The 25,487-nt window shown below is 39.3% G+C and overlaps 7 protein-coding genes across 7 annotated transcripts; 4 read left to right on the forward strand and 3 right to left on the reverse strand.

Annotated features, from left to right (window-relative positions):
* Positions 1-796: 796 nt before the first annotated feature.
* Positions 797-1,285, reverse strand: LOC124540992 (elastin-like). Its single transcript, XM_047118764.1, has 2 exons — positions 1,238-1,285; positions 797-1,153 (listed from the first exon to the last, which is right to left on the reverse strand). The coding sequence occupies exons 1-2, from the start codon at positions 1,283-1,285 to the stop codon at positions 797-799; spliced, it is 405 nt and encodes a 134-aa protein (XP_046974720.1).
* Positions 1,286-2,655: 1,370 nt separating this feature from the next.
* Positions 2,656-3,089, forward strand: LOC124540993 (glycine-rich protein-like). Its single transcript, XM_047118765.1, has 2 exons — positions 2,656-2,703; positions 2,787-3,089. The coding sequence occupies exons 1-2, from the start codon at positions 2,656-2,658 to the stop codon at positions 3,087-3,089; spliced, it is 351 nt and encodes a 116-aa protein (XP_046974721.1).
* Positions 3,090-5,325: 2,236 nt separating this feature from the next.
* LOC124540994 (glycine-rich protein-like) lies at positions 5,326-5,758 on the reverse strand. The gene is made up of 2 exons (XM_047118766.1): positions 5,711-5,758; positions 5,326-5,628 (listed from the first exon to the last, which is right to left on the reverse strand). Exons 1-2 carry the CDS (start codon positions 5,756-5,758, stop codon positions 5,326-5,328), a joined length of 351 nt encoding a protein of 116 aa, XP_046974722.1.
* A 1,574-nt stretch (positions 5,759-7,332) lies between these two features.
* On the forward strand, positions 7,333-7,728 carry LOC124540996 (chorion class A protein L11-like). Its single transcript, XM_047118767.1, has 2 exons — positions 7,333-7,380; positions 7,462-7,728. The coding sequence occupies exons 1-2, from the start codon at positions 7,333-7,335 to the stop codon at positions 7,726-7,728; spliced, it is 315 nt and encodes a 104-aa protein (XP_046974723.1).
* A 2,816-nt stretch (positions 7,729-10,544) lies between these two features.
* Positions 10,545-11,786, reverse strand: LOC124540997 (chorion class B protein L11-like). Its single transcript, XM_047118768.1, has 2 exons — positions 11,708-11,786; positions 10,545-11,249 (listed from the first exon to the last, which is right to left on the reverse strand). Exons 1-2 carry the CDS (start codon positions 11,750-11,752, stop codon positions 10,545-10,547), a joined length of 750 nt encoding a protein of 249 aa, XP_046974724.1. The 5' UTR covers positions 11,753-11,786.
* Positions 11,787-13,159: 1,373 nt separating this feature from the next.
* On the forward strand, positions 13,160-14,160 carry LOC124541108 (chorion class A protein Ld2/Ld41-like). The gene is made up of 2 exons (XM_047118938.1): positions 13,160-13,210; positions 13,834-14,160. Exons 1-2 carry the CDS (start codon positions 13,160-13,162, stop codon positions 14,158-14,160), a joined length of 378 nt encoding a protein of 125 aa, XP_046974894.1.
* Positions 14,161-23,430: 9,270 nt separating this feature from the next.
* On the forward strand, positions 23,431-24,923 carry LOC124540998 (chorion class B protein PC401-like). The gene is made up of 3 exons (XM_047118769.1): positions 23,431-23,539; positions 23,772-24,057; positions 24,451-24,923. The coding sequence occupies exons 1-3, from the start codon at positions 23,489-23,491 to the stop codon at positions 24,921-24,923; spliced, it is 810 nt and encodes a 269-aa protein (XP_046974725.1). The 5' UTR covers positions 23,431-23,488.
* Positions 24,924-25,487: the final 564 nt, after the last annotated feature.

Below are 25,487 nucleotides of genomic sequence, written 5' to 3' on the forward strand. Positions count from 1 at the left end.
TTTTATTATCAAAGATACATACAGGTGTTGGACGCCATTAATATATGATGTAAAATTCATATTCATTATTCAATCAAAAATATATTTGGGGTCGAAACATTCGTCAGACAGATCTGGATGTATGACGAAGTATATACTTTTAGATGAAGGCGCCATATCCCAAACCAGCTCGGAACTACTTGACTTCTATGTAAGCAGTGGTCATCTCCCGGTTTATATGATGATTATAATGAAGCCGATATGTATACAAATGTCTTCTTGCCCGAACAAAGGTTGTTGAAAATAAATCTTATAAAGTGTTATATTGATATTAACGGGATTATTTTAAAGTCAAAAGTCACGGAAACCTTATGAATTAATCTTTAATATGTTATAGAAACTCACATAGTAGTTCTTCCAAAAACCCAGATTCACAATTATGGTAGTATTCACAATTACTGATCAGTCGTGTGATGAGATCCGAGCCTAATTTAAGACGTTTTTTACATAGGTGTTCTATTAATGAAATAGTAGTAATTATTAATGAATTGAGTCTAAATAAACTTTTTCAATCAGTACAATGGTGTATTAATTTGACTTTCCGGTATCATTTTATATATACCATTGCCCAAAAACGTTCTCCGTACAATATACAATCGGAAAGGTTCTGAGTAGACGAATAAAAAGTAAAATAATATAAATATTTTTATTGAAAATACATATATAGGTATGATGTCGTTCCTATTTGATATTGTTAACTTGTCCTATCAACATAGGTGTTACATTGGAAATGATTGAACGTTAGAAACGTAAGGTTTTAGAGGAGAGCGCCGTATCCATAACCAGCACGGAAAGGTCCAGCGTAGTTGCCGATGCCGTAGCCGAGACCGTAAGCACCGTACGCTCCGTAAGGAGCACCCAGTGGACCCAGACCACAAGGCTCAGCGAGACCGAAAGGTTCAGCAAGACCCAAAGGTCCGCCGAGACCAAAAGGCTCAGCGAGGCCAAGAGGTCCAGCAAGACCCAAAGGCCTGCCTAGACCAAAAGGTTCAGCGAAACCAAGGGGTCCAGCAAGACCCAAAGGACCGCCCAAACCACAAGGTTCAGCCAGCTCGAAGGGACCAGCAAAACCAAAGGATCCCAATCTATTTCCAATGCATGCTCCAGAAATGGACTGTAACGAAACCAATTATTATTATCATTTTATAAAAACATTAGTAGTGCAATTCAAATAAGACGATTTTATAGTAATATTCACCTGGATCGCGAGCGCCAGAGCGCAGACCAAAAGCACAGCCTTGTACATGTTTGCTGTTTGTGTACAAACTCGACAATGTTGGTAACGAAAGCACACTCGTTATTTATATGAAAACTATAAACAAAACGTAACGTTATCAGCATAATGACATCTCTAAAGTTATCTGTCTTAGAGGAACGTGACTATAACTAGGTCAGTAACTAGGTAAAACTATCAATTACTAGAACTGTTCAATGTAATTGATTGAAAAATACTGGTTCTCAGAAAACATTTTTAAGAAAAAAAAATACATATAATAATTAAAATAATTAATAAATGTATGAAATCAAAACTACTGCTCAAAAATAAACCAAATTTTTGTAACCCTTTATATAATTCCTCAATGCTATCCCATGTAATGGAGTGTTGCAGAAAAACCTTATAAAAAACGAATGTGTAAGGCATTTGAGTTACACACACACACAAACACACACCAAACTTCCCCAGTTCAGTATTTACAATAAAAAAAAGAAAGTGCTGAACTGAACTGTGCTGAAAGCAATATCTATCTATTTAAAAAAAATACAGTCCGTTCATATTCCGCTGTAAGGCTTAGTAATATCCTTTTTGAAGAGAAGGTTTTCAAATTATTCTGTTCCAATTTATTCGACATGCAGGTTTTGCTTACGAAATCTACGCCGAATTTTGAACGCGACGTTTATTGAAATTTATATTATGTATAATTTATAAGAGAATGATGATTTATGATGGATTTATAACATGAACGTAAGCCCGGGTAAGCTGGAAGTAAAGATAAGATTAATGTATTGGCTGGGAAGTGCTTATTTTGTGCTACCCCTTTCATTAGGTACCACAGGGACTCTTGGAGGAGGTTCTTGGTACCTGGGGAATTCCCCTACGTTAAGGCGTCATTGTAGCATACGAATGCAATCCTGTGACGCCCATCGAAACGACGCAGAATGTACCGCTAATTTCTAGTTATTTACTGAGTATTCCGGTATCATCCTGTTAATCATCCTGTTCATCGGCGAGTCCCATACCTACCCACATCCACATCATTTGGGAAAATGAGTATTCAGTATTTCTAGAGAGAAAAGATCGTTTATTTCAGCTATGTCATAAAAATTAAAAAAATCATAAAAGTATTATGTGGTCTACTTCAATCGATGGTAGGACTTTCTTCAAACTATCTGAATAACAATCATCTCCTCACATATTTCATTAACAATAAAGATTGATTTGATGACCCAGTTACTGACCTAATTATTGTCACGTTCCTTTAAGATAGATAGCTTTAGAGAACACGTCATGACGCTGATAACGTTTCTCAGTAGTTTAATGTTTTCTGATAGATTTCATATAAATAACGCGTGTGCTCTCGTTACCAACATTGTCGAGTTTGTACACGCACAGCAAACATGTACAAGGCTGTGCTTTTGGTCTGCGCTCTGGCGCTCGCGATCCAGGTGAATATTACAATAAAATCGACTTATTTGGATTGAAATACTAATGTTTTGTAAAATGATAATAATAATTGTTTTCGTTACAGTCCATTGCTGGAGCATACATTGGAAATAGATTGGGATCTTTTGGTGTTGCTGGTCCCTTCGAGCTGGCTGAACCTTGTGGTTTCGGCGGTCCTTTGGGTCTTGCTGGACCTCTTGGCCTCGCTGAGCCTTTTGGTCTCGGCGGACCTTTGGGTCTTGCTGAACCCTTCGGTCTCGCTGAGCCTTGTGGTCTGGGTCCACTGGGTGCTCCTTACGGAGCATACGGTGCTTACGGTCTCGGCTACGGCATCGGCAACTACGCTGGACCTTTCCGAGCTGGTTATGGATACGGCGCTCTCCTCTAAAACCTTACATTTCCAACGTTCAATCATTTCCAATGTAACACCTATGTTGATTGGACAAATTAACAATATCAAATAGGAATGACATCATTCCTATATATGTATTTTCAATAAAAATATTTATATTATTTTATTTTTTATTCGTCTACTCAGCACCTTTTCGATTGTATATTGTACAGAAAACGTTTTTAGACGATGGTGTATAATAATATACCGAAAAGTCAAATCAGTACACAATTTTGCTAATTGAAAAAGTTTATTAAGATTCAATTAATTAATTATTATTATTTTTCATTAAAATAACACCTTATGTAAAAAACGCCTGAAATAAGGTTCGGATTCCATCACAGGATTGATCAGTAATTGTGAATACTACCATAATTGTGAATCTGGGTTTTTGGAAGAACTACTAGCTAACTACTACTGAGTTTCTTACAACATATTAAAGTCTAATTCATAAGGTGTCCGTGACTTTTGACTTTAAAATAATCCCGTTAATATCAATATTATGGACATAGGCCTCCAAGTACACGCCACTGTGGTCTTTCTCCGGCTACTCGCATCCAGCTCCTGCCTGCCGTCTTGCGTAAATCGTCGCTCCACCGTGCCTGAGGACGTCCTACACTACGTTTGCCGAGACGCGGTCTCCACTCTAGAACGCGTTTTTCCCAACGGTTGTCTGTTCTGCGACAAATATGACCAGCCCACTGCCACTTCAGCTTACTAATCCGGTGGGCTATGTCGATGATAATGATAATAGTTTATGAGATTTATTTTCAACAACCATTGTTTTGAAGAGAAGATATTTGTATAAGTATCGGCTTCATTATAATCATCATATAAACCGGGAGACGACCACCGCTGGACACTGAAGTCACCTCCGCTAAGGATTTCCACGATGGCTGGATAGCGCTACCCGCGTTTCAACGCTTTCAACTCTCTCATTTACTACTCTTCGAGTGACCTCATTTTACGATCTTTATTACTCATTATCTACGATACTTAAGTGGAGATGCAATTGATCATCAACAGCCTGTAAATTTCCCACTGCTGGGCTAAAACCTCCTCTACCTTTGAGGAGAAGGTTTGAACATATTCCACCACACTTTCCGATGGGGGTTGGTGGAATGCACATATGGCAGAATTTCTATGAAATTAGACACATGCAGGTTTCCTCACGATGTTTTTCACCGCCGAGCATGAGATCAATTATAAACACACAATTAAGCACATAAATATTCAGTGATGCTGGTGGTGGTTAAGATGCACGCGTTCTTACTAATAGGCCATCTCAGTTCTTTTTCAATTGATTCTCGAAATACATTCCACGAGGTCATGATATACATCACTAGAGCTAGCCAAATTACCCGACCTGGCTTAGCACGGGAAGCATAGACCTACATAGCACGTATATATGTTGTATATGTAAGATTTCGTTACCATTTAAGCGGCAATAACTTGAATATTCCCATCTAATTTCATCCACAGAATTATACGTGTAAGCCTTTGAGATAACTTCTTCCATTGGTAAATCGTAATCCTCCTAGGAGGCAATCTCCTTCAACCGTCCGACTAACTTTGTCGAGTTTTTACCTACTTCGATATGTTTATATGTATATATGTACAAAATAATCTAGTAATCCAACAATCTAATCTACATAAAACTACACGCAGAATTATTAGTAGTAAATATTTATATTTTGTTATTAAGGATAAATCATGTGATATCACTAATCTGTGTTTAGATTTGGATCTAACGTTTTCAAAGACGAAAATATTTTCAAAAATAATTATTATTGCAATTATTGCACGTAAATGTTAGCAGTGAGTATCCCTTATTCTCATTTTAGCCATAACTACTTTTTCCATAACACAAGTTCTTAAGCTACTTACATTGGGATTAGAGTAATGTATGTGATGTTGTCCAATATTTATTATTATTATTCTCTGAGTACCAGGACGACCTTGAGATTGAGCAAGACCTAACCGGGATATAATGTATTCTTTTTTCAATGTCTAATATAATATAACAATATTTTCATAATAAGTCGAAATACATTTACGGGCAATAAAAATGATATCGAGGTTCTGTTAGACAAAAAAAAATTAAAATTGTATAAATATTTCTTTATTGCAGATACATATATAGGTATGATATCATTCCTATTTGATATTGTTAACTTGTCCAATCAAAATAGGTGTTACATTGGAAATGATTGAACGTCAGAAATGTAAGGTTTTAGAGGAGAGCTCCGTATCCATAACCAGCTCGGAAAAGTCCAGCGTAGTTGCCGATGCCGTAGCCGAGACCGTAAGCACCGTACGCTCCGTAAGGAGCACCCAGTGGACCTAGACCACAAGGCTCACCGAGGCCGAAAGGTTCAGCGAGGCCCAGAGGACGACCAAGACCAAAAGGTCCCGCGAGACCAAAAGGTTCGTTCAGACCAAGAGGTCCAGCGAGACCAAAAGGTTCGTTCAGACCAAGAGGGCCAGCAATACCAAAGGGTCCCAATCCATTTCCAATGCATGCACCAGCAATGGACTGAAACGAAAGCAATTGATAGTATTATTATACAAACATACTAATTTAAATCAAAAATAGTTGATATAATCGTTATATTTACCTGGATCAAGAGCGCCAGAGCGCAGACCAAAAGCACAGCCTTGTACATGTTTGCTGTTTGTGTACAAACTCGACAATGTTGGTAACGGATGAACACGCAATATATATACGAAAACTATTATATAAAGACTGAGAAACGCAGTAAACGTTATGTTCTGAAAATATATCTCTATCTTGAATAAAACGTGACTTTTAAGCATATTCGTCACCTAATAATACTAATTTCTTCTTGATTATCAATGAGTAATATTGTTCATTGATTCTGTATACCGCGGTTACGTGTACGTGATGACAATATCTCAGAAACACTCAGACAAATTTAGACGATGTTAACTTTATTTTAATTGATACAATTATTTTCTGTTAGAAGAACATTAAATAGTTATACGTACTTTTCTTGGTTTACAGCTATTAGGTGCATTATGAAATAATAAGACTTTACAGGCCGTAGAGCATATTGGAATATAAAGACTACCCCCTTTTTTGTCTCCCTCCCTACGTTAATCCTGGCATATGAGGGAATCGCTGGTACTAGTGGACCAGAATACTCAACCAACCCAAAGCTAATATCTCTTTAATTAGGGGTAAAGGATCTTGAGAATAAACATCATCGGTATTTATGGGTAAGCAGAGCCATCATCACAGGCTTGAAGGATGAGTGAGCCAGTCCTACAGGCGTAAGGTTTTTATTATCTAATGTTATCGCAATCTTCAATGCACTTGAAGCATTCCTGATTTAAGGGATGGTTGATGACTGTAGGAGAGGGTGATCATTTACCATCTACCAAAGGAAAAAAAATACGGCTTTATTCGACGTACGATGAGGCCAAATTGAGGTAAAAATTTATACATTTTTAATCATCCAAGCTGTTTATCCCATTCGAAATATATGCTATCATACAACTTATAAGAACATATGTCCTGACAGTGGAAATTTTAATGACACTATATTAGTCCAGTCATTGCGTCGAAAAAATTAAGCAAATAAATGAAAATGAAATTAGCAAGTTAATTTCATTGTAGTCATTCATCATGTTGTAGAGAATACCCAGAAAAGCTTGAGTTTTTCGACCATCTCCGGGGCCAAAGGCCGCCGTCTTGAATAAAGGGGTAAAATTTGTTTCTCGGCAATAATTCGGCTATCCGATGAGATTCAAAAATGTTTATGAGAACCTTTTATGTAGCTTTTTTTGTGCTTTACATTTAAATCAAACGATTTTTAGCGTATCACGCATAGTTATTTAAGATCGATCAAAAAAGTCAAAAATTAAGGACATTTTTGTGTTAAGTTTTAGTTTTGGTCATAAATATTGAAAAATTTGTAAGATTCATACTGTAGTGTAGTATTAAGACCTACAATTTCCTTTTCGTATTATTTTATTTTTGACGTTTAATCAGTATCAATGTAAATATTAGTCATTAATAGTTAAAAAAATCTTTTATTAGGTGTACTGGATGACCTAGTTACTGACCTAATTAATTATTGTCACGTTCCTCTAAGATAGATAACTTTAGAGAACACGTCACGTCGCTGATAACGTTACGTTTTGTTTATAGTTTTCATATAAATAACGCGTGTGCTTTCGTAACCAACATTGTCGAGTTTGTACACAAACAGCAAACATGTACAAGGCTGTGCTTTTGGTCTGCGCTATGGCGCTCGCGATCCAGGTAAATATAACGATTATATCAACTATTTTTGATTAAAATAATATGTTTGTATAATAATAATACCAATTGTTTTCGTTTCAGTCCATTGCTGGAGCATGCATTGGAAATGGATTGGGACCCTTTGGTAATGCTGGCCCTCTTGGTCTGAACGAACCTTTTGGTCTCGCGGGACCTTTTGGTCTTGGTCGTCCTCTGGGCCTCGCTGAACCTTTCGGCCTCGGTGAGACTTGTGGTCTAGGTCCACTGGGTGCTCCTTACGGAGCATACGGTGCTTACGGTCTCGGCTACGGCATCGGCAACTACGCTGGACCTTTCCGAGCCGGTTATGGATACGGCGCTCTCCTCTAAAACCTTACATTTCTAACGTTCAATCATTTCCAATGTAACACCTCTTTTGATTGGACGAGGTAACAATATCATATAGGAATGACATCATATCTACATATGAATCTTCAATAAAATAACTTTACTTTTCAAAATGAAACACGATGTCACGATAATAATATCACAACATCTAAAAATACACGACCACGTATGTATCTTCGAAAATAAAATCTTTATTATATTCATTTCTTTAATTATTTAATTAGCAAAACCCTAAAAGTTTAATTTATAATACTATTTTGTTTATATGGTCGTTTGCAAATTCAAATAAATTATTATAATTGAATATCAGTAATTGGAAAATCAACGGTTTCAATGAAAGAAAATGAAAACTAATTCTTAATAAATTGGATGTTATTAATTAACGCCAAATAAAAATTTTAACAAAAAGAAAAACCGACTTCAAACAAAACACTATTTTAAAACAAATAAATATGCACTAAAAAGATATACTGTAGGGTTTCTTGGCTGACTTGACTTATGTCGTTTTCATATGAATACCGTGATCAGAACCGAACTAAATTAAAGTGGTACCACACGGGAAGCGCTACCTTTTAAACAAAAAAATAATTATCAAAATCGGTCCACACGGTTAAAAGTTATAAGGTAACAAAGATAAAAAGAAAAAAAATACAGATGAATTAATAACGTCCTCCTTTTTGAAGTCGGTTGAAAAAGCCCTGTCTCTAAGACAATAAATATATTTTAAACTACATACATTATTTGGGGTAGTTAATGCACTGTTATCACACGCACATTGTATATTCTGGACTAACTGTATATTTTAATATGCTATATTAAAATAGTCCAGAATATTTTTTTATTAATGTGATGGTGACAAACGAGCAGGAGGCTCTCCTGATGGAAAGTGAATACCACCGCCCATGGACATCTGCAGCACCAGGGGGCTCGCAAGTGCGTTGCCGGCCTTTGAGGAAGGAGAACGCTCTTTTCTTGAAGGATTAAGATCATCAGATATATAAATAAGATTTTTAATTTTCAAGGAATACCATAAGAAACAATAGACCATAAAACATCTTATGTGGAAATAGGAATAAGACCATATGATATTGACATTTTTTACAACTGTTTCAAAATATTTGAGAAGAAAATGATAAAATTTTCCCCATAAGCTATTTTGTTTTTGGTTTCATGTTTTTACAATTCTGATTAAATACCTGTAGCTATAAGTGTAAGAGTAATAGCCAGCAAATATCCTGCTGGACTAGAGCCTCCTCTTCCATTGAAGTGAAGGTTTATAGGTTTGGTTTTACCACGCTGCTCCAGTGCTTTGATTAATCAAAGTTAAAAATCTTTATTCAATATGAAATTGCTTAATGATGGCTACAAATCTACCACCGAGTCGGAAATTTACGTCTCGGACCTGAAAAGAACCGGCGACTTAAACTCTTTTAAATTCCATTTTCACAAGTATAGGTTTCATGTTTTCATATACAATAATAATGAATATATTTTCGTTATTTGAAACAACCTGGATGGGATCATCTCTTTCCCGAGGTGTGCAATTAAGTAAAAGGCTCTGTAAAGGCACTTTTAAATTTTACAATTAAATATTTTTTGGAGTTTTCTAGTGTAAAAAACATATACACACATTGACCCAAATAAGAGTACCTAACTAACTGTACCTAGGTACACATACCTGTGTACTTAGAGTAACAGGATTATTCTTGTTCCTAGTATTAATAGAACGTATGTCACAATTTCTGGAAAATTCATTTACGTTTTACATAACATTATCAAAAACAAATTGAGAAGTGGCAGTTATTAAGCAGATTATATTAAATTATATAATTGTATTTAACTTAATTGACTGTGTATTTTTTAAATGTTGAAAAAGAGTAACTACTGAGTATCTTTTCGGTAGAATCTACTTTCCGAACCGGTGGTAGCTTCACTTAATTGTAAAATGACGATTCAAAAGTGTTTGTAAAAGCTTACTTGAATAAAGTATGATTTGATTTATTATTTTAACTTCTTTAAATTTATATCTCAACGAATCTTTTGAGCCCAGGTTATAAATTGCACTAATGGGCTATTCGTACAATTTATAACCTGGGCTCTTCTGAAATACAAAAATGGTATTCACATGTGAATATCATTGAAATTAGACAGACAGGTTTCCTTGCGATATTTTTCTTTATCACAAACTCAACATAAATAAAACACTTGAAACTATTACAATGATGCTTGCCTGGGTTTAAGCTCTCAATTTGGAGCAATTGTTGTGTGTGCACTTGGTTATTTCGACTCTAGTTATAAGTATTTGTTTACATTTACGTTTTACACTTATTTTGTTTTATTATAGTATGTATCGTACCTTGTAACATGTACTCTTAAATTAAATAAAAAAAATTTTGCTCTGAATATATTTTTATAATGTAAATGGACAAGCTTGTCAAATGTCGTACATCTATCGTCTTTAAAATGTGACTAAAATAAGTCGTCATTTCTTCCAGGAGTTACGTAACACGTTCCAAATTATGCATTAATTCTAAATAAGTAATCAGTAAAAGGATTTTTCTGCATTAAAAGAACAGTTTTTTTAATATCGTCGTATAATTTCTCATAAATTCCTGAGTAAGCTATAAAAATTTTACGCACAATCTGGAAATATATACTTCATTACAAGCATTTTAAATCATTGATTCCTGTTGTCACGGAAATCTTTTTCTGTTGTTAAATTTAGTGAGAAAGACGGGGGAAAGGCGATTGGTTGAATTTTTCAAATGCCATAATCAGTTTCAGAAGAGGATTCAATTTTAGAGGCGGCCACCGCATGCATAACCACCTCCAATGCCGTAGCCGAGACCATTGTAGCCGAGACCATTGTAGCCCAGACCACCTAAGCCGAGACCGCCGTAGCCGATTCCATCGTAGCCGAGAGAACCACAGCCGAGACCGCCGTAACCGAGTCCATCGTAGGCAATACCACCTAAGCCGAGACCAGCATAGCCGAGACCACCGTAGCCGAGACCTCCGCAGCCGAGACCACCTAAGCCGAGACCGCCGTAACCAAGTCCATTGTAGCCGAGACCACCGTAGCCGAGTCCATCGAAGCCGATTCCATCGAAACCGAGTCCACCGTAGCCGAGACCAAGAGGAGAAGCTTCCTCAGCCAAGATGGCGACCTCTCCGTTGCCACAGCCGTATGAGACAACACCAGAACCAGCGGTTGGCAGTAAACCTTCAAGGCCCACAGTACCCAAGAATGGCAGAACACCGGCTACAGCTAGAGGTCCTTCGATGACGTTTTCAGAGAGAACGGATACTCCAGTAGGGTAAGCAGAAGCGCTGGTAACAGCGAGACCTCCTCCGTTGGAAGCAGCGACGGCGCCGGGTCCGTAGCCACCGAAGGCGCCGTAAGCACCGTACGCTCCGCAGGGAGCACCGAGGGATCCGGCGTAACCGAAAGGCTCAGCGAGACCATAACCTAATCCAGCCCCGAGGCATGCTCCAGCGATGGACTGAAAAAAAAAATTATAATTTAGTAAAAAAACATAGTAGATATCTAATTCTTACCAAATGATTGTCACAGGGAGATAAATGGTCACTGGCACACTTAGAAGTTCTGAGCAATGCACCACCAAACCTAATAGCTAAGATGTTATGTCCCTTGTGCCTGTAGTTGCACTGACACAATCCTTATACCAGAACACAACATTTACCTCTGAGGAGAAGGTTTGGAAGATATTCCACCACGCTGTTCCAATGCTAGTTAGTGGAACACATATGTAGCAGAATTTTTATGAAATTAGACACACATGGGTTTCCTCACGATTTTTCCTTCACCGCTGAGCACGAGATGAATTATAAACACGAATTAAGCGCATGAATATTCAGCGGTGCTTGCCTGAGTTTGAACCCGGGTCAACTCGGCTCAAAGCCGATTTGTACAAAGATTTATACAAGTGAATCTCTTTACCTGGACAGTGAGCGCTAGAGCGCAGACGAACACAATCTTGTACATGTTTACTGTTTGTGTACAAACTTGACAATGTCTGTAACAGAAAGACACGCGTTATTTATACGAAAACTATTGACTGTATATCGTTATCAGCTGTCGTTATGTGATTCTTTATTCCATTTGTAATTATTGTGAAAGAAAACGTGACAATCTTAGGTTAGTTTATAGGTTATCAATTAAACATGCAAATTTGTGAAATAGTCACTGTTACCAGGGGTGGATGTCTGGGGTACCTGGGGCTACAAATCAGGAACTCCAAGGAACATAGTATGTCTGTTGTTACACTGTCTGTCCCTGTGTATGCTTTGATCTTTCAAATTACTCAACGGATTTTGATGCGGTTTTTTTTACTAGTGAGATTGATTCAAGAGGAAGAGTTATGTGTATAATACATGGTCAATATAGCAGAGAAACACTGATAATTTTAGAGGTTTCTAAAAACAAACGCTGGCTGGACCCTACGTGGTAGATCATAATAATTTATTATAGTATTGTTCACCTTAAAAAAATCTTCAAAAAAGTCTATGTTTATCTCTTAGGGATAACCCACAATAATCAATTTTATCCTTTACTTTAATTTACATTCAGGAATAATGGCTTATTTTTGCAGTGATTTTATATACATATAAATAAAATATTATACAATATTAAAAATGCTTGTTTGTCGGAATTGCGAAGATATTTATAAAAAAAACTATTGACGGTCTCTGTAGATGTGGGATTACCCCGCGTTCGACATATATGCAGACCTGACTGCCATATTCAATAATATTATATTCATATTTTGAGTACGCAAATGTAACGTAATTTGTGTAAGCCCGTCTGGGTAGGTACCAAACGCTCAGTTATTCTACCACCAAATAACAGTACTCAGTATTATTCTGTTCCGGTTTGAAGGGCGAGTGAGCCAGTGTAACAGCAAGTGACATAACATCTTAGTTCACAATGTTGGTGGTACATTGACGATGTAAGGAATAGTTAATATTTCTTACAGCGTCATTGTCTGTGGGTGATGATGACCATTTATCATCAGGTGGCCCATGTGCTCGTCTGCCAACCTATACCATAATAAAATTTTAAAAAGTATCCACAAAGCTTTAAATTTGTGCCAAAATGTTTTATTAGTTTTAAGAGTTTGAAGTGTTATTAAAAGAAAAAGTAAAGTATTTAACAATCGCAAGTCACCTGTGCAAATTTAGAACGAAACACAATAATCTTAAATGTAGTAAGCCTTCCGAGAAAATATGAAAACGAAAATTTCCTCAAAACAAATCTGTAATTGGTGAAATACCACAATGAACACGTACAAGGTTGCAACATATAGGCCTAAATAGGCTGTTGATGATATAAAAACAAGAAAACTTAGTTTCATAAGCATTCTCTGACACCTCGTCGAAAAAACAACCAAACATGTCTACCTTCGCATTCCTCCTGCTCTGCATCCAAGCTTGCTTGGTTCAGGTAAAATTTTGGATTAAAAGAGCCACGATGGCCAAGTGCTTAGAACGCGTGCATCTTACCCAATGATTGCTGATTTAAACCCAGGCAAAGACCAGTGAATTTTCATGTTCTTAATTTGTGTTCGTGCTCGGCGGTGAAGGAATCGTGAGGAAACCTGCATGTGTCTAATTTCATCGTAATTTTGCCACATGTGTATTCCACCAACCCGCATTGAAACAGCGTTCTGGAATATGTTCCAAACATTCTTTCCAAAGGAAGAGGAGGTATTCGCCCAGCAGTGAGAAATTTACAGGAAATTTAAAGTAAACATACTACTGCTGGGCTAATGCCTCTTCTCCTATTAAGGAAAAGGTTTTAGACCTTCTTTCAAAACGCTTCTTGGCTAGATGCACATGTGGCAAAATTTCATTGAATTTAAACGATTTTACCTTCACCGCTGAGCATGAGATGCATTATAAACACAAATTAAGCACATGTCACTTTCAGTGGTGCTTGCCCGGTTTTGTACCTGCAATATGGTGCAAGCGTTTTAACCAATAAGCTGATTCTTTTCTTTTTTATTTATTTAATTCTATTCATATATGTATGTATGTTCAATACTAAAACTGGTATTTTTTGTTTAGAATGTATACAGCGCGTGCGCTGGCGCCTACGGGCTAGGTCTTGGCTTGGAACCCGGTTACGGCTTGGGCCTGGGCTATGCTGGTCTTGGTCCATGTGGCTACGGTGCTGGTCTCGCTGCTAGTTATCCCGGATACGCTGCCTATGGTGGTGCTGGTGTTGGTGACGTGGCTGTCGTTGGTGAGATGGGCGTTGCTGGTACCACTGCGGTCGCTGGTCAGGTGCCGATCCTCGGTGCTGTTGAGTTCGGAGGCATCGTGCCAGCTGGTGGTGCTGTATCCATCGCTGGAAGCTGCGGTTGTGGTTGCAACGGTCCTTTTATTTACTGAGAAAGAAATGACATCAACAATGTTTAAAAAGAAATAAATAATTTACTTTTAAACAGATATTTATTTTTATGTTGTAGCTCGCATCTTTTCTCGTGTTTCAACGGTCGGTTTTCTTGTGTTAGATGTAATAAAAAAGTATTGCTTTGGAATTCAAGCTAGCACTACATAAATGCTATGTCGATATTTGGACTATAGAAGATAGTATGGATAGCCATTTCTGGTATAAATTGGAATCCAGAGCGATTTGCAATTCAACAATATCCGTAGGCATACTTTCGGCCATTTCATACAGTACTTTATTTTTGACTGCAGTGATTTTGATTTTGGTATATCTGTATGAAGATTTTTTTTCACGGTCTCATGAGAATGTTCAAGAGGAGGGTTTCAGATATTTTATTAAGTATCTTTTTTGCCAAATTTCATTTATACACGTGCAGTTCTGGGTTGATTGTGTAGTTAGCATCCAATCATTCATCTCATTTAATTGTGCTCCCTTATATCCAAGACCGGAACAGATCCCCGGAAAACATTTTTTTCAATTGCAAAAAGTACTACAACTATTTTAAATTTTAGCCAATATCTATAAATAAGGCGTATTAGTGAATACAAGATTAAATGACAAAATTTTTTTTGGTGATTTAAAGTTTTTTTTGGTAACAAAAGTTGGCGAGCTAATGTATCACTTTATGGTAAGTGGTCAACTCTGTCCACTGACCTTTTAACCATTCCGTACGCGACATTGGGAACTACGATGATACGGCTCTTGCTTCAGTAGTAACAATACAAGACATTAGTATATTTGTCTTCCAGGTTTCTCTTTAAAATCTACATTCTGAAGTAGTGGCAGCTTATTAAAAGTGATATACTGAAATGATAGAAGTAATTAAGAGTACTTCATGAATTAAACATAACGTTAAAGTTATAATTTTTTTTATGGTATAGGTTGGCGGACGAGCATGTGGGCCACCTGATGGTAAGTGGTCACCATCACGCATAGACAATGAAGCTGTAAGAAATATTAACTATTCCTTACAACGTCAATGTGCCACCAACCTTGGGAACTAAGATGCTATGCCCTTGTGCCTGCAGTTAAACTGCTCACTCACCCTTCAAACCGGAACACAACAATACTGAGTATTGTTATTTGGCGGTAGAATAACTGATGAGTGGGTGGTACCTACCCAGACGGGCTTGCACAAAGCCCTACCACCAAGTATATACACACCTATATAGTATATACCTAAATAAATATTATATTTCAAGTAAATGAAATTTTGAGGATACTTAAATTTTTGGAGTTTACCCTTATTAGTTTAATTAGCTATCTAAAGCAGCGGTCGGCAACACGCGGCCCGTTCATATTTTGTAAAAAAGTTGCCAAATATTACAGGTAACATACAAGAAATAGCCTCTCAAATGCAACCTCAGAAATTACACTAAAATTTGTGTAAAATCAGTTTCCAAGTTAGGTAGTTTCTAGCTTTCATTTCTTTTTCTCTTATTTTTCTAGCTATAAAGCCCAAACATGTAAACCTAATGTAATGTGTACGAATTAAATTCGGTATCTTTTAACAATTTTAGTAGCATTTTTCTTTTTTCTATGATTGCGACTATTTAATAATAATTATGCGTAGGGATGTAAGGGGGCGCAAACTACATCTAAGTGCCCCAAGCCAACCTCACCTGCCCGTGGTGCATCCTGCCGACCAGCAAACGAGGCTCTGACGACCGACCGACTGATGGCGGTATAACCATCAATATAATAGGCGTAGCTAAATACCACAGGCCGGTGACGGGCAGCAGCGTCACCGGTGCGAGAAGCTACGCCCTGCGATCGCCAACCCGCCTGCCCAGCGTGGCGATTATGGGCACAACCTCCACATGCAGCACACTAGGGTTGCTGAGGATTCCTCTTCCGCTTCCTCATAATGCAAAAGTTTCGCAATATTTTGGGTTACTCAACCGATACCGCATCCTCATAAATAAAAATTAAAAATCCTCTTCCGCTATCGCTTCCTCAAAATTTAAGAGCAATTTATGAGGAAGTTGGAGCTGTAGTAGACACATCCTGCCCGACAGCCACCGCTTCCACGGGTAAGATTGTAGATTCAAAATTAGCCGAAATGCTAGCCTCTGAACCAAATAGTGACGATGAAAATGAAAGTTTACCAATAGAAGATAGGTGCGTGGTACTAAAGTTACTATTAAATAACGACATTAAAGAAAAACGAATTAATATCCATGAACTCAGTCTTCTATGGTGGAAAAATGATCCGTAATATTTATATCCTCCATGCCCAGCGAATGACGTTTTAGCAATGCTGAATTGCTAAAACGTCGTATGCTTGAATATGATGAGTTAAGAAATCGGTTGACAGGGAAAAAAGCGTCCAAATTATTTTTTATAAAAAATAACCTCTCTATAATCAATTTTGATTATTTATTAGTATTCAATTCCTTTATTTTGATTAATAAAATATTCCACTTAAGTAATAAGTAAAGAAATAAAGACTGCATTCTTATTATATACTATATTTCATTTGAATTCCTAAAATAAATTGTATTAATCACTCATCTTATTTTTTGCTTGTGTTATTGAACTCCTTCATAACCGCTGGACCGATTTTGATGATTCTTTATTGTGTGTTTTGAGAATAGTTTAATTATATTTTTAGTCTATATATGTTATGTATAGAAAGGACAACGTCTTTTCGGTTGGGTACGCTAGTATTTACAATTTCCTATCTTCCTAATCCGCTTTCTCTACCGCTTCCTCATCCGCTTCCTCATCCCCATCCTCTTTCTCGAAAAATATCCTCATCCTCATCCTCTAAATTTGCGCGTGACAAATCCTCATCCTCCTCCTCTTCCTCATAATCACTTCCTCAACAACCCTACAGCACACACGCAAGCCACGGCCCCCAGTTCCCGGCAGCCCCGCTATTCCTCGTCATGGTGGCGACGATGGTAACGGAGGGACGGGGGGTGCTAAGAATCACCGGGCTACGGAAGGCCACCACAACCGACTGACCCTTGCGACGTACAACGGACGCACGCTACGGCTTGACTCGCATCTAGCGCAACTTGAGGTAGAACTTGGGAAAATTAGGTGGCACATATTAGGGCTATGTGAAGTCCGTAGAGAGGGAGGGGACACCGTAACCCTCGAATCAGGCCACCTAATGTACTTCCGAGAGGGTGACCAACAATCCCAAGGTGGCGTTGGGTTTCTGGTAAATAAGTCCCTAGTTGACAACGTGGTGGAAATCTCCAGGGTAGCGTACCTCATTATAAAGCTCACCAAGAGGTACAGCCTCAAGGTGGTGCAAGCGTACGCACCGACCTCGACACACTCAGACGATGAAGTGGAAGAATTATTCGATGACATATCGAGGGCCCTCCACTTCACCACGAAAACCCACTACAACGTTGTCATGGGGGACTTCAACGCTAAAGTGGGAGTACAGAACTGCAGCGAATCGGTAGTAGGACCCCATGGATTTGGAAGCAGGAATCATAGGGGCAAATGCTTGTCAACTTCCTCGAACGGGAGGGGCTCTTCTTGATGAACTCCTTCTTCAAGAAGCAGCCGCAAAGGAAGTGGACGTGGCAAAGCCCCGACACTATGACAAAAAACGAGATCGACTTCATAATGACGGACAAGAGGCATATATTCAGAGACGTCTCAGTGATTAACAGGTTCAATACCGGTAGTGATCACCGACTCCTCCGAGGCTCTCTGAATATCAATTTTAAAGCCGAGCGCGCCCGTCTGATGAAGTCCACGCTCCGACCAAAGCTGCTCCAAGCCATTGCGGGATCTGAAACGTTCCAGTCAATCCTGGAGAACCGATTCGCTGCCGTGGAAACCACAACTGACGTAAACCAGAACCTCGAAAATGTAGTTCGAATTCTCAGGGAAGAAGGCACGAGATATTGTGGCATGCAGCGTAAGGACAGGAAGTCGAACCTTTCGGAAGAGACTTTGGGGCTCATGAAGAAACGACGTGAAAACCCACCTGTCACTTCGTCAGAGAAACGGCAATTAAACCAAGAGATCAGCAGGCGCGTACGACACGACCTCCGGTGCTCCAATACTCGTGCAATAGAAAGAGCTATTGAGCAGAATCGGGGGTCTAAGGTGTTCGTACAATCTCTTGGAAGGAGCCACCTGACGAAGTTGACCACAGCAAGTGGAGAAGTCGTTTCTTCTAAGCCGGCAGTACTTTCGGAAGTAGAGGACTTCTACGGCCGGTTATACGCATCGCATGCATCTCGACCTGATCCCGAAAATGAGGATCCTAGAGCTACATTAACACGCCATTTCTCCGAAGACCTGCCTGAAGTCAGTATTGGCGAAATCGAGACTGCTCTTGGACAGCTTAAAAATGGAAAAGCCCCTGGAGAGGACGGCGTTACCACAGAGCTATTAAAAGCAGGAGGTAAACCAGTACTTTGGGAACTTCAGACACTTTTTAACTCTGTCCTCTTCGAAGGGAGAACTCCGGAGGCGTGGAGTAGGAGTGTGGTCGTCCTGTTCTTCAAAAAGGGAGACAAAACCCTGCTGAAGAACTATCGTCCCATATCCCTACTGAGCCACGTCTATAAGCTGTTTTCAAGAGAGATCACGAACCGTCTTGCGCGAAGATTCGACGAATTCCAACCCCCGGAGCAGGCCGGGTTTCGGACCGGATACGGCACCATAGACCACATCCATACTGTGCGGCAGATTATACAGAAGTCCCATGAGTATAATCGGCCCCTGTGTCTTGCATTCGTGGACTATGAGAAGGCCTTTGACTCGGTTGAAATCTGGGCTGTTCTGGAGTCCCTGCAGCGTTGCCAAGTTGATTGGCGATACATCCAAGTGATGAGATGTCTCTATGAAGCTGCCACCATGTCCGTCCGAGTACAGAATCAGCAAACAAATCCCATACCATTGTATCGAGGAGTGAGACAAGGGGACGTTATTTCCCCCAAATTGTTCACTAATGCAATGGAGGATATGTTCAAGACGCTGAACTGGAAAGGACGTGGCATTAACATCAATGGCGAATACATCTCTCACTTGAGATTCGCAGACGACATCGTCATCGTGGCAGAAACGCTGCAGGACCTACAACAAATGCTGAACGAGCTGGCTGATTCTTCTATGCGTATCGGCCTACGGATGAACTTGGATAAAACCAAGGTCATGTTCAATGAACATGTTCTACCGGAACCGACTACGATACATGGTACCGTCCTCGAAGTTGTTCAAAAATATGTCTACCTCGGGCAGACTCTGCGATTAGGTAGAAACAACCTTGAGGACGAGGTGAATAGAAGAATTCAGCTGGGTTGGGCAGCGTTTGGGAAGTTACGTCGAATCCTAACATCGTCGATCCCACAGTGCCTTAAGACGAAAGTCTTCAATCAGTGCGTCCTACCCGTCATGACATACGGAGCCGAAACGTGGACATTCACGACAAGGCTGGTCCACCAGCTTAAAGTCGCTCAGCGTGCTATGGAAAGGGCTATGCTCGGCGTTTCTTTGAGGGATCGCATCAGAAATGAGGTGATCCGTCAAAGAACCAAAGTCATCGACATAGCCCACCGGATTAGTAAGCTGAAGTGACAGTGGGCTGGTCATATTTGTCGTAGAACCGACAACCGTTGGGGAAAACGTGTTCTAGAGTGGAGACCGCGTCTCGGCAAACGTAGTGTAGGACGTCCTCAGGCACGGTGGAGTGACGATATACGCAAGGCGGCAGGCAGGAGCTGGATGCGAGTAGCCGGAGAAAGGCCACAGTGGCGTGCACTGGGAGAGGCCTATGTCCAGCAGTGGACAAAAATAGGCTGTTGATGATGATGATGATGATGATGATGATGCGTAGGTATATTGGGCTTCTAGGGATAATATCATGACAGCAGCAGCCCACCTATGGTTTATTTTGCCACCTTGTGGCCCTTGCCTACCGATGTTGCCGACGTCTAATCTAAAGCATGATTATATAAATATACTAGTTAAGTTAACATAATATAATTATTGAATTTTGATAATCTAAATCTATTACCTAATAATTCTATAATTATAGATTAATTTGATTGAAATAGTACAAAAGAATATCACAGCACATTCGCTTTGACACATAATTTTTCTTTTTAAATGTTGTAAAAAAGGTTTAAAACATTTTTCTGTTTTTTTTTTATGGTATAGGTTGGCGGACGAGCGTATGGGCCACCTGATGGTAAGTGGTCACCATCACCCATAGACAATGACACTGTAAGAAATATTAACTATTCCGTACATCGTCGATGAGCCACCAACCTTGGGAACTAAGATTTTACCTTGTGCCATAAAATCTAATCTGAATCACTAAAATCTAAATCAATAATAATAAAGTTAGTTGTTTTCAAAGAGAATTTATTGTACCCAACAAATTCACGTTTATTGGCTTCACGTTTGAAGTTAAAATATTGACGAATTATGTAAAAAAACGTGACTCGAGAAGCCTTAATTGAAGGGTTCCCTGTTATACATCTTTTAATAACATTTCGTGTTGAAATTTTAGATTTCTCGGTATATTATCAAATTGTTTCTTGTATTTACAACAACAACAACAGTTTTTAAATTTCCCACTGCTGGACTAAGCCGTCCTTTCCTTTTGGACTTGGGAGAAGGTTCGGAACATATTCCACCACGTTGTTCCAATCCGGGTTGGTGAAATATTTCTATGAAATTAGACACATGCAGGTTTCCTCACGATGTTTTCCTTCATCAGCGAGCAGGAGATGAATTATAAACAAAAATTAAGCATGTGAATATTCAGTGGTTTGAACCCGCAATCATCGGTTAAGATGCACGCGTTCTAACCACAGAGCCATTTACGCTCTTTCTTGTATTTAATGTACTCTGTATTGTTCAAAGATTGACCTATAAGAAGACCTGATTTGTTTCTTTCGTCGGTTCTTAGGTCACAGTATTTTTAATTATCACTAGCTCTAGTTAGATCTAAGGCCCGGGCTATCCTAACGACAGTGGAGGCGGTACATACCCACTTGAGTCACTCGGTAAAGAGACAAATCGGTACGCTCACGTTAATGCTTTGATAAGTACCTTAATATCTGCACCTGCAAAGGGAAGACTTACCTTTCTGCTAGTGGTTTGCGCCATTGGACACTATATACCACACCCAGTTTGCTCCGTGGGATCCCCAGCAGCAGTCCTGGGTAACAACTATAACGAAGACCATACTACGGAGTATCATTAACGCTATGCTCGGTGGCAAGATGTGCTTTTATTCAGTGAGAAATAATAACTTCGTTACCGAACTGATAGACAATCAATAAGTAAGTAAGGATGTAATGATTCCACATTAAATAAGGATTTTTTTTAAATATGAGACAACATCACATACATTACTCTGATCCCAATGTAAGTAGCTGAAGCACTTGTGTTATGGAAATCAGAAGTAACAACGGTACCACAAACACCCAGACCCAAGGCAACATAGAAAACTAATGGTAATCTACATTGACTCGGCCGGGAATCGAGCCCGGGACCACAGAGTGGCGTACCCATGAAAACCGGTGTACACACCACTCGACCATGGAGGTCGTCAATTTGACTGTTACTATATCCACAATCAGCCAATGGATCTCGAGAGGCTTGAAGTCTGAAGACTGAAATTTTAACATCATCGAAAGAAAACATCGCTAATATACATATACTATGTTGAATTATATAGTTGCGTTTCTTGACAGTTCTATCTTTGACAAACCCCAAGTTTTCTATTGTTTTAAGAAAAAGATATTCTTTACGTGTGTCTGTTTATATTCAGATATCTTTAGTATAAATAAATATTCAAAATAATTTCATTGGTTATAATCAAAATGAAAATTTAAATAACGATGGAAACGCGTTATGCGCTTTGTAATAATAAAATGGGTTATTGAAACAGACTGGCTTGCACATGGCCTGGCAGGGCCTATCATATTCTGAGAATAAAGGGTTTAAAAAAATATCTTTACATGACAAAATTGGCTAAAGACAAACTCAAATAACTTTATTCAATATAGAAGCATTACACCTTCTTATTGATGGTCATTTGAAACACTACCGGTTCGGAAAAGAAAATACCTTGACCTGAGAAGAACCGGCGAAAGAAACTCAGCGGGTTTTTTTTGTTTGTCTCATATATTATATAAACAAATTAAGACACAATTCGTAATTCATTTTAGTCCTGTTTTTTTCATTTACTAGTTTAGTGGATGAGCAGACCGGCCACTTGATAGTAAGCGGTCACCACTGCCTGTAGATAGTGGCGCCGTAATAAATAATAACTATTCCTTACATCGCCAAGGCTCCAGCAACCTTGGGAATTAAATTTTTTTGCCCCTTGTGCCTTTAGTTACACTGGCTCTTTCACCCTTCAAAACCGGACCGTTCAACTGAATAATATTAAGTACTGTTGTTTGGCGGTAAAAGATCTGATGAGTAGGTGTTACCTACCCAGATGGAATTGCACAAAGCGATACCACCAAGTTATATTACTGTATGCTATTGGGATTAAATCAAATTTATATCGGACTAGGTATTGCTTATTCAGCTTTTCAGCTTGTTTTTGAAGTTGATCATTAGGTATTTGATACAAAAATAACTTGACCTTCTTGTAGTATTGAAGATTGCTTTAAACCTAATGTCATCAAATTCGATAGTGGGGTTTGGTCTTGAAAGTAAAAAAAAAAGTAAAGTAACAGCCTGTAAATTTCCCACTGCTGGGCTAATGGCCTCCTCTCCCATTTAGGAGGGGGTTTGGATAATACTCCACCACGCTGTTCCAATGCGGGTTGGTGGAATGCACATGTGGTAGAATTTCGTTGAAATTAGACACATGCTGGTTTTCTCACGATGTTTTCTTTCACCGCCGAGCACGAGATGAATTATAAACACAAATTAAGCACATATATATAGTGGTGCTTTCCTGGGTTTGAACCTGAAATCATCGGTTAAGATGCACGTGTTCTAACCACTGGGCCTCTCGGTCCTGAAAGTGTAACAGATAAAAAGATATACGGCATTTCTTAGTTATAATTTAATGTATTTTGTTTTTATTTTTAGCTCAAAACTATTTCATTAAAATTAATAGTTCATTCATGATAATACTAATTGCAAAATTGAATTCCAGCAAAGAGATATGAATACCATTGACAACAAATACATACAAACACGTCTGCGCGTGTTTCGACACGGATCCGAGAACAGCGCGCCGCGCCGCACGCCCGCGATATAAGGCGCGCGCACTTCCTCCGGCATTGTGTTTCCGCTGCGCACAGACCGACAGACATGGCCGCCCTCGCCTTCCTGCTCTTCTGCTTCCAAGCTTGCTTGCTTCAGGTGAACATAAAGTCATTAAAATAAATCAATTTAGTCAATATCAACCAAATCAATAATGCTAAACTGTAGTAATGCGTCCGATCTTCACAGTTGGATCACAAGTCAAATTACTTTCTGCAGCAATTTGTTACTTTTTATCGTGACGTGAGCGTGAATTAATTTTATAGTTTGTTATTGAGTAAGTGGGGTTTAAGCGATAGGATTTTATATTAATAGCAATGAATTTGTTCAGAATGTCTGCAGCCAGTACGTGCGTGGTGCGTATGGCCCAGGGATCTATGGCACCCCATGTGGCTGTGGAGCTGACCTCGTCCCCGCTGCGTTCTCCGCTTATCCGGAGTTCGCTGCGTATGGCGGAGCGGGCGTGGGTGATGTAGCGGTAGCTGGTGAGATGGGCGTCGCCGGTGTAACCTCGGTAGCCGGTCAGGTGCCTGTGCTCGGCGCTGTTGAGTTCGGCGGTATCGTGCCGGCTGCTGGCACTGTGTCCATCGCCGGTAACTGCGGCTGCGGTTGCAATGGTGAGTATTTTTGTTAACTTGTATTTCTTTTCCTTAATCGTCAGCTTTACACCAAGATCTAATAGATACATAGGCCTTATATTCTCGGTTCAAATTTGAACTCTAGTTTTTCTTGATGCATGTGTATCCAGTCCCAATTTATTTCGCTGATCAATTAAATTGTATTTAGTAATACAAATTAGTCGTGAGTCATATCAAAAGTAAGATCCACACAAACGATTACTCCGAGCGAAGTGTTCACCCGATACAAATGTTATTATTGTAAGGCACGTGCTTAGTCCGCGGTGTTTATAAATTTATATCTGTATTTAATTTTAATTGAGGATTACCTCTTATTGTAATAACATAATGTATTATGAAGCAATTCAATCACATTTTAAACTCTATCTCTAGGTGTATACGGTCCATATAACGCTGCACCCTTCGCTGCCGCTGTACCATTTGCCGCTGCTCCGTGTGTCTCTCCCTTCGCTTACGAAGTCGCTGCCGTCCCAGCTTCAAGTGGCGGCGGTCTGGAAATAGCCAGCGGCTCCGTAGTGCCGCCTCGTGGAGTTTCCCTTTTATCAGAAAACGCCATCGAAGGCGCTCTCGCAGTCGCCGGCGCGATGCCGTTCTTGGGAACCGTCGGTCTCGAAGGTGCTCTGCCAACTGCCGGTTACGGTGCCGTCAACTACGGCTGCGGCAACGGCGCGGTTGGCATTGTGGCTGAGGATATCGCCCCCGTTGGCATCGCGAGTCCATTCGGATACGGCGCTGGTCCTCTCGCCGCTGATAGGTTCGGCTACGGTTCTTTCGGCTATGGTCCCTTCGGTTACGGCACGGGGCTGTACGGCCGTTCTGGTTATGGATGCGGGGCGTTCATTTAAAGACTGACAATTTACCCTTACAACGTAATGTTAAGCAAATTAAAATGTTGTTCATAAAGCTGTCTTTTTGTTTTAAAACTTTAAAATTCCTTTATTACTTCTACTTCGATTATACTCTTTGGGTAAATAAATACTGCTAAGTAACACTCAACTATCGGCAGATCTGTGAATCCGCCACTAGGTTTACTTCTGAATAAGATAAAGTCAAGACTTTGTTGCCAATATTGTCGCGGTTGTTGTTAGTTGGTTTGTAGGTGCTCAAAGGGTTTTGTGTTATCTTAAAAAAATATAAATAAAGGGTCCTTAATTTCATGTAACACGTCTTTAACGCAAGCCAAGGGAATATATAGGAAAAATGGGGCATGCATGACATCCTCCTGTATTTATGTTTCAGTTTGAACCGATTTATGTGCCATATAATTTTAGAGCGAATGAGTCAGACACTTTGTTTGTAAAGGTAGGCACGAGCAAATGTGCCTCCTGGTGGTAAGTTGTCACCACAGCTCATAGGCAATAGAGCTTTAAGAAATATTAACCATTCCTTATCCTTTTCCATCGCCAATG

Source organism: Vanessa cardui, chromosome 27 (genome assembly GCF_905220365.1).
Source record: "Vanessa cardui chromosome 27, ilVanCard2.1, whole genome shotgun sequence".
Classification (NCBI taxonomy): domain Eukaryota; kingdom Metazoa; phylum Arthropoda; class Insecta; order Lepidoptera; family Nymphalidae; genus Vanessa; species Vanessa cardui.

Excerpts from the sequence above, each read along its gene's own strand:
- LOC124540996 (XM_047118767.1), top strand. The coding sequence starts at position 7,333 with ATGTACAAGGCTGTGCTTTTGGTCTGCGCTATGGCGCTCGCGATCCAG. Across the intron at positions 7,381-7,461 it reads CTATGGCGCTCGCGATCCAG|TCCATTGCTGGAGCATGCAT; the intron begins GTAAATATAACG and ends TTTTCGTTTCAG.
- LOC124540994 (XM_047118766.1), bottom strand. The coding sequence starts at position 5,758 with ATGTACAAGGCTGTGCTTTTGGTCTGCGCTCTGGCGCTCTTGATCCAG. Across the intron at positions 5,629-5,710 it reads CTCTGGCGCTCTTGATCCAG|TCCATTGCTGGTGCATGCAT; the intron begins GTAAATATAACG and ends CTTTCGTTTCAG.
- LOC124541108 (XM_047118938.1), top strand. The coding sequence starts at position 13,160 with ATGTCTACCTTCGCATTCCTCCTGCTCTGCATCCAAGCTTGCTTGGTT. Across the intron at positions 13,211-13,833 it reads TCCAAGCTTGCTTGGTTCAG|AATGTATACAGCGCGTGCGC; the intron begins GTAAAATTTTGG and ends TTTTTTGTTTAG.
- LOC124540997 (XM_047118768.1), bottom strand. The coding sequence starts at position 11,752 with ATGTACAAGATTGTGTTCGTCTGCGCTCTAGCGCTCACTGTCCAG. Across the intron at positions 11,250-11,707 it reads CTCTAGCGCTCACTGTCCAG|TCCATCGCTGGAGCATGCCT; the intron begins GTAAAGAGATTC and ends TTTTTTTTTCAG.
- LOC124540998 (XM_047118769.1), top strand. The coding sequence starts at position 23,489 with ATGGCCGCCCTCGCCTTCCTGCTCTTCTGCTTCCAAGCTTGCTTGCTT. Across the intron at positions 23,540-23,771 it reads TCCAAGCTTGCTTGCTTCAG|AATGTCTGCAGCCAGTACGT; the intron begins GTGAACATAAAG and ends GAATTTGTTCAG. Across the intron at positions 24,058-24,450 it reads CTGCGGCTGCGGTTGCAATG|GTGTATACGGTCCATATAAC; the intron begins GTGAGTATTTTT and ends CTCTATCTCTAG.
- LOC124540993 (XM_047118765.1), top strand. The coding sequence starts at position 2,656 with ATGTACAAGGCTGTGCTTTTGGTCTGCGCTCTGGCGCTCGCGATCCAG. Across the intron at positions 2,704-2,786 it reads CTCTGGCGCTCGCGATCCAG|TCCATTGCTGGAGCATACAT; the intron begins GTGAATATTACA and ends TTTTCGTTACAG.
- LOC124540992 (XM_047118764.1), bottom strand. The coding sequence starts at position 1,285 with ATGTACAAGGCTGTGCTTTTGGTCTGCGCTCTGGCGCTCGCGATCCAG. Across the intron at positions 1,154-1,237 it reads CTCTGGCGCTCGCGATCCAG|TCCATTTCTGGAGCATGCAT; the intron begins GTGAATATTACT and ends GTTTCGTTACAG.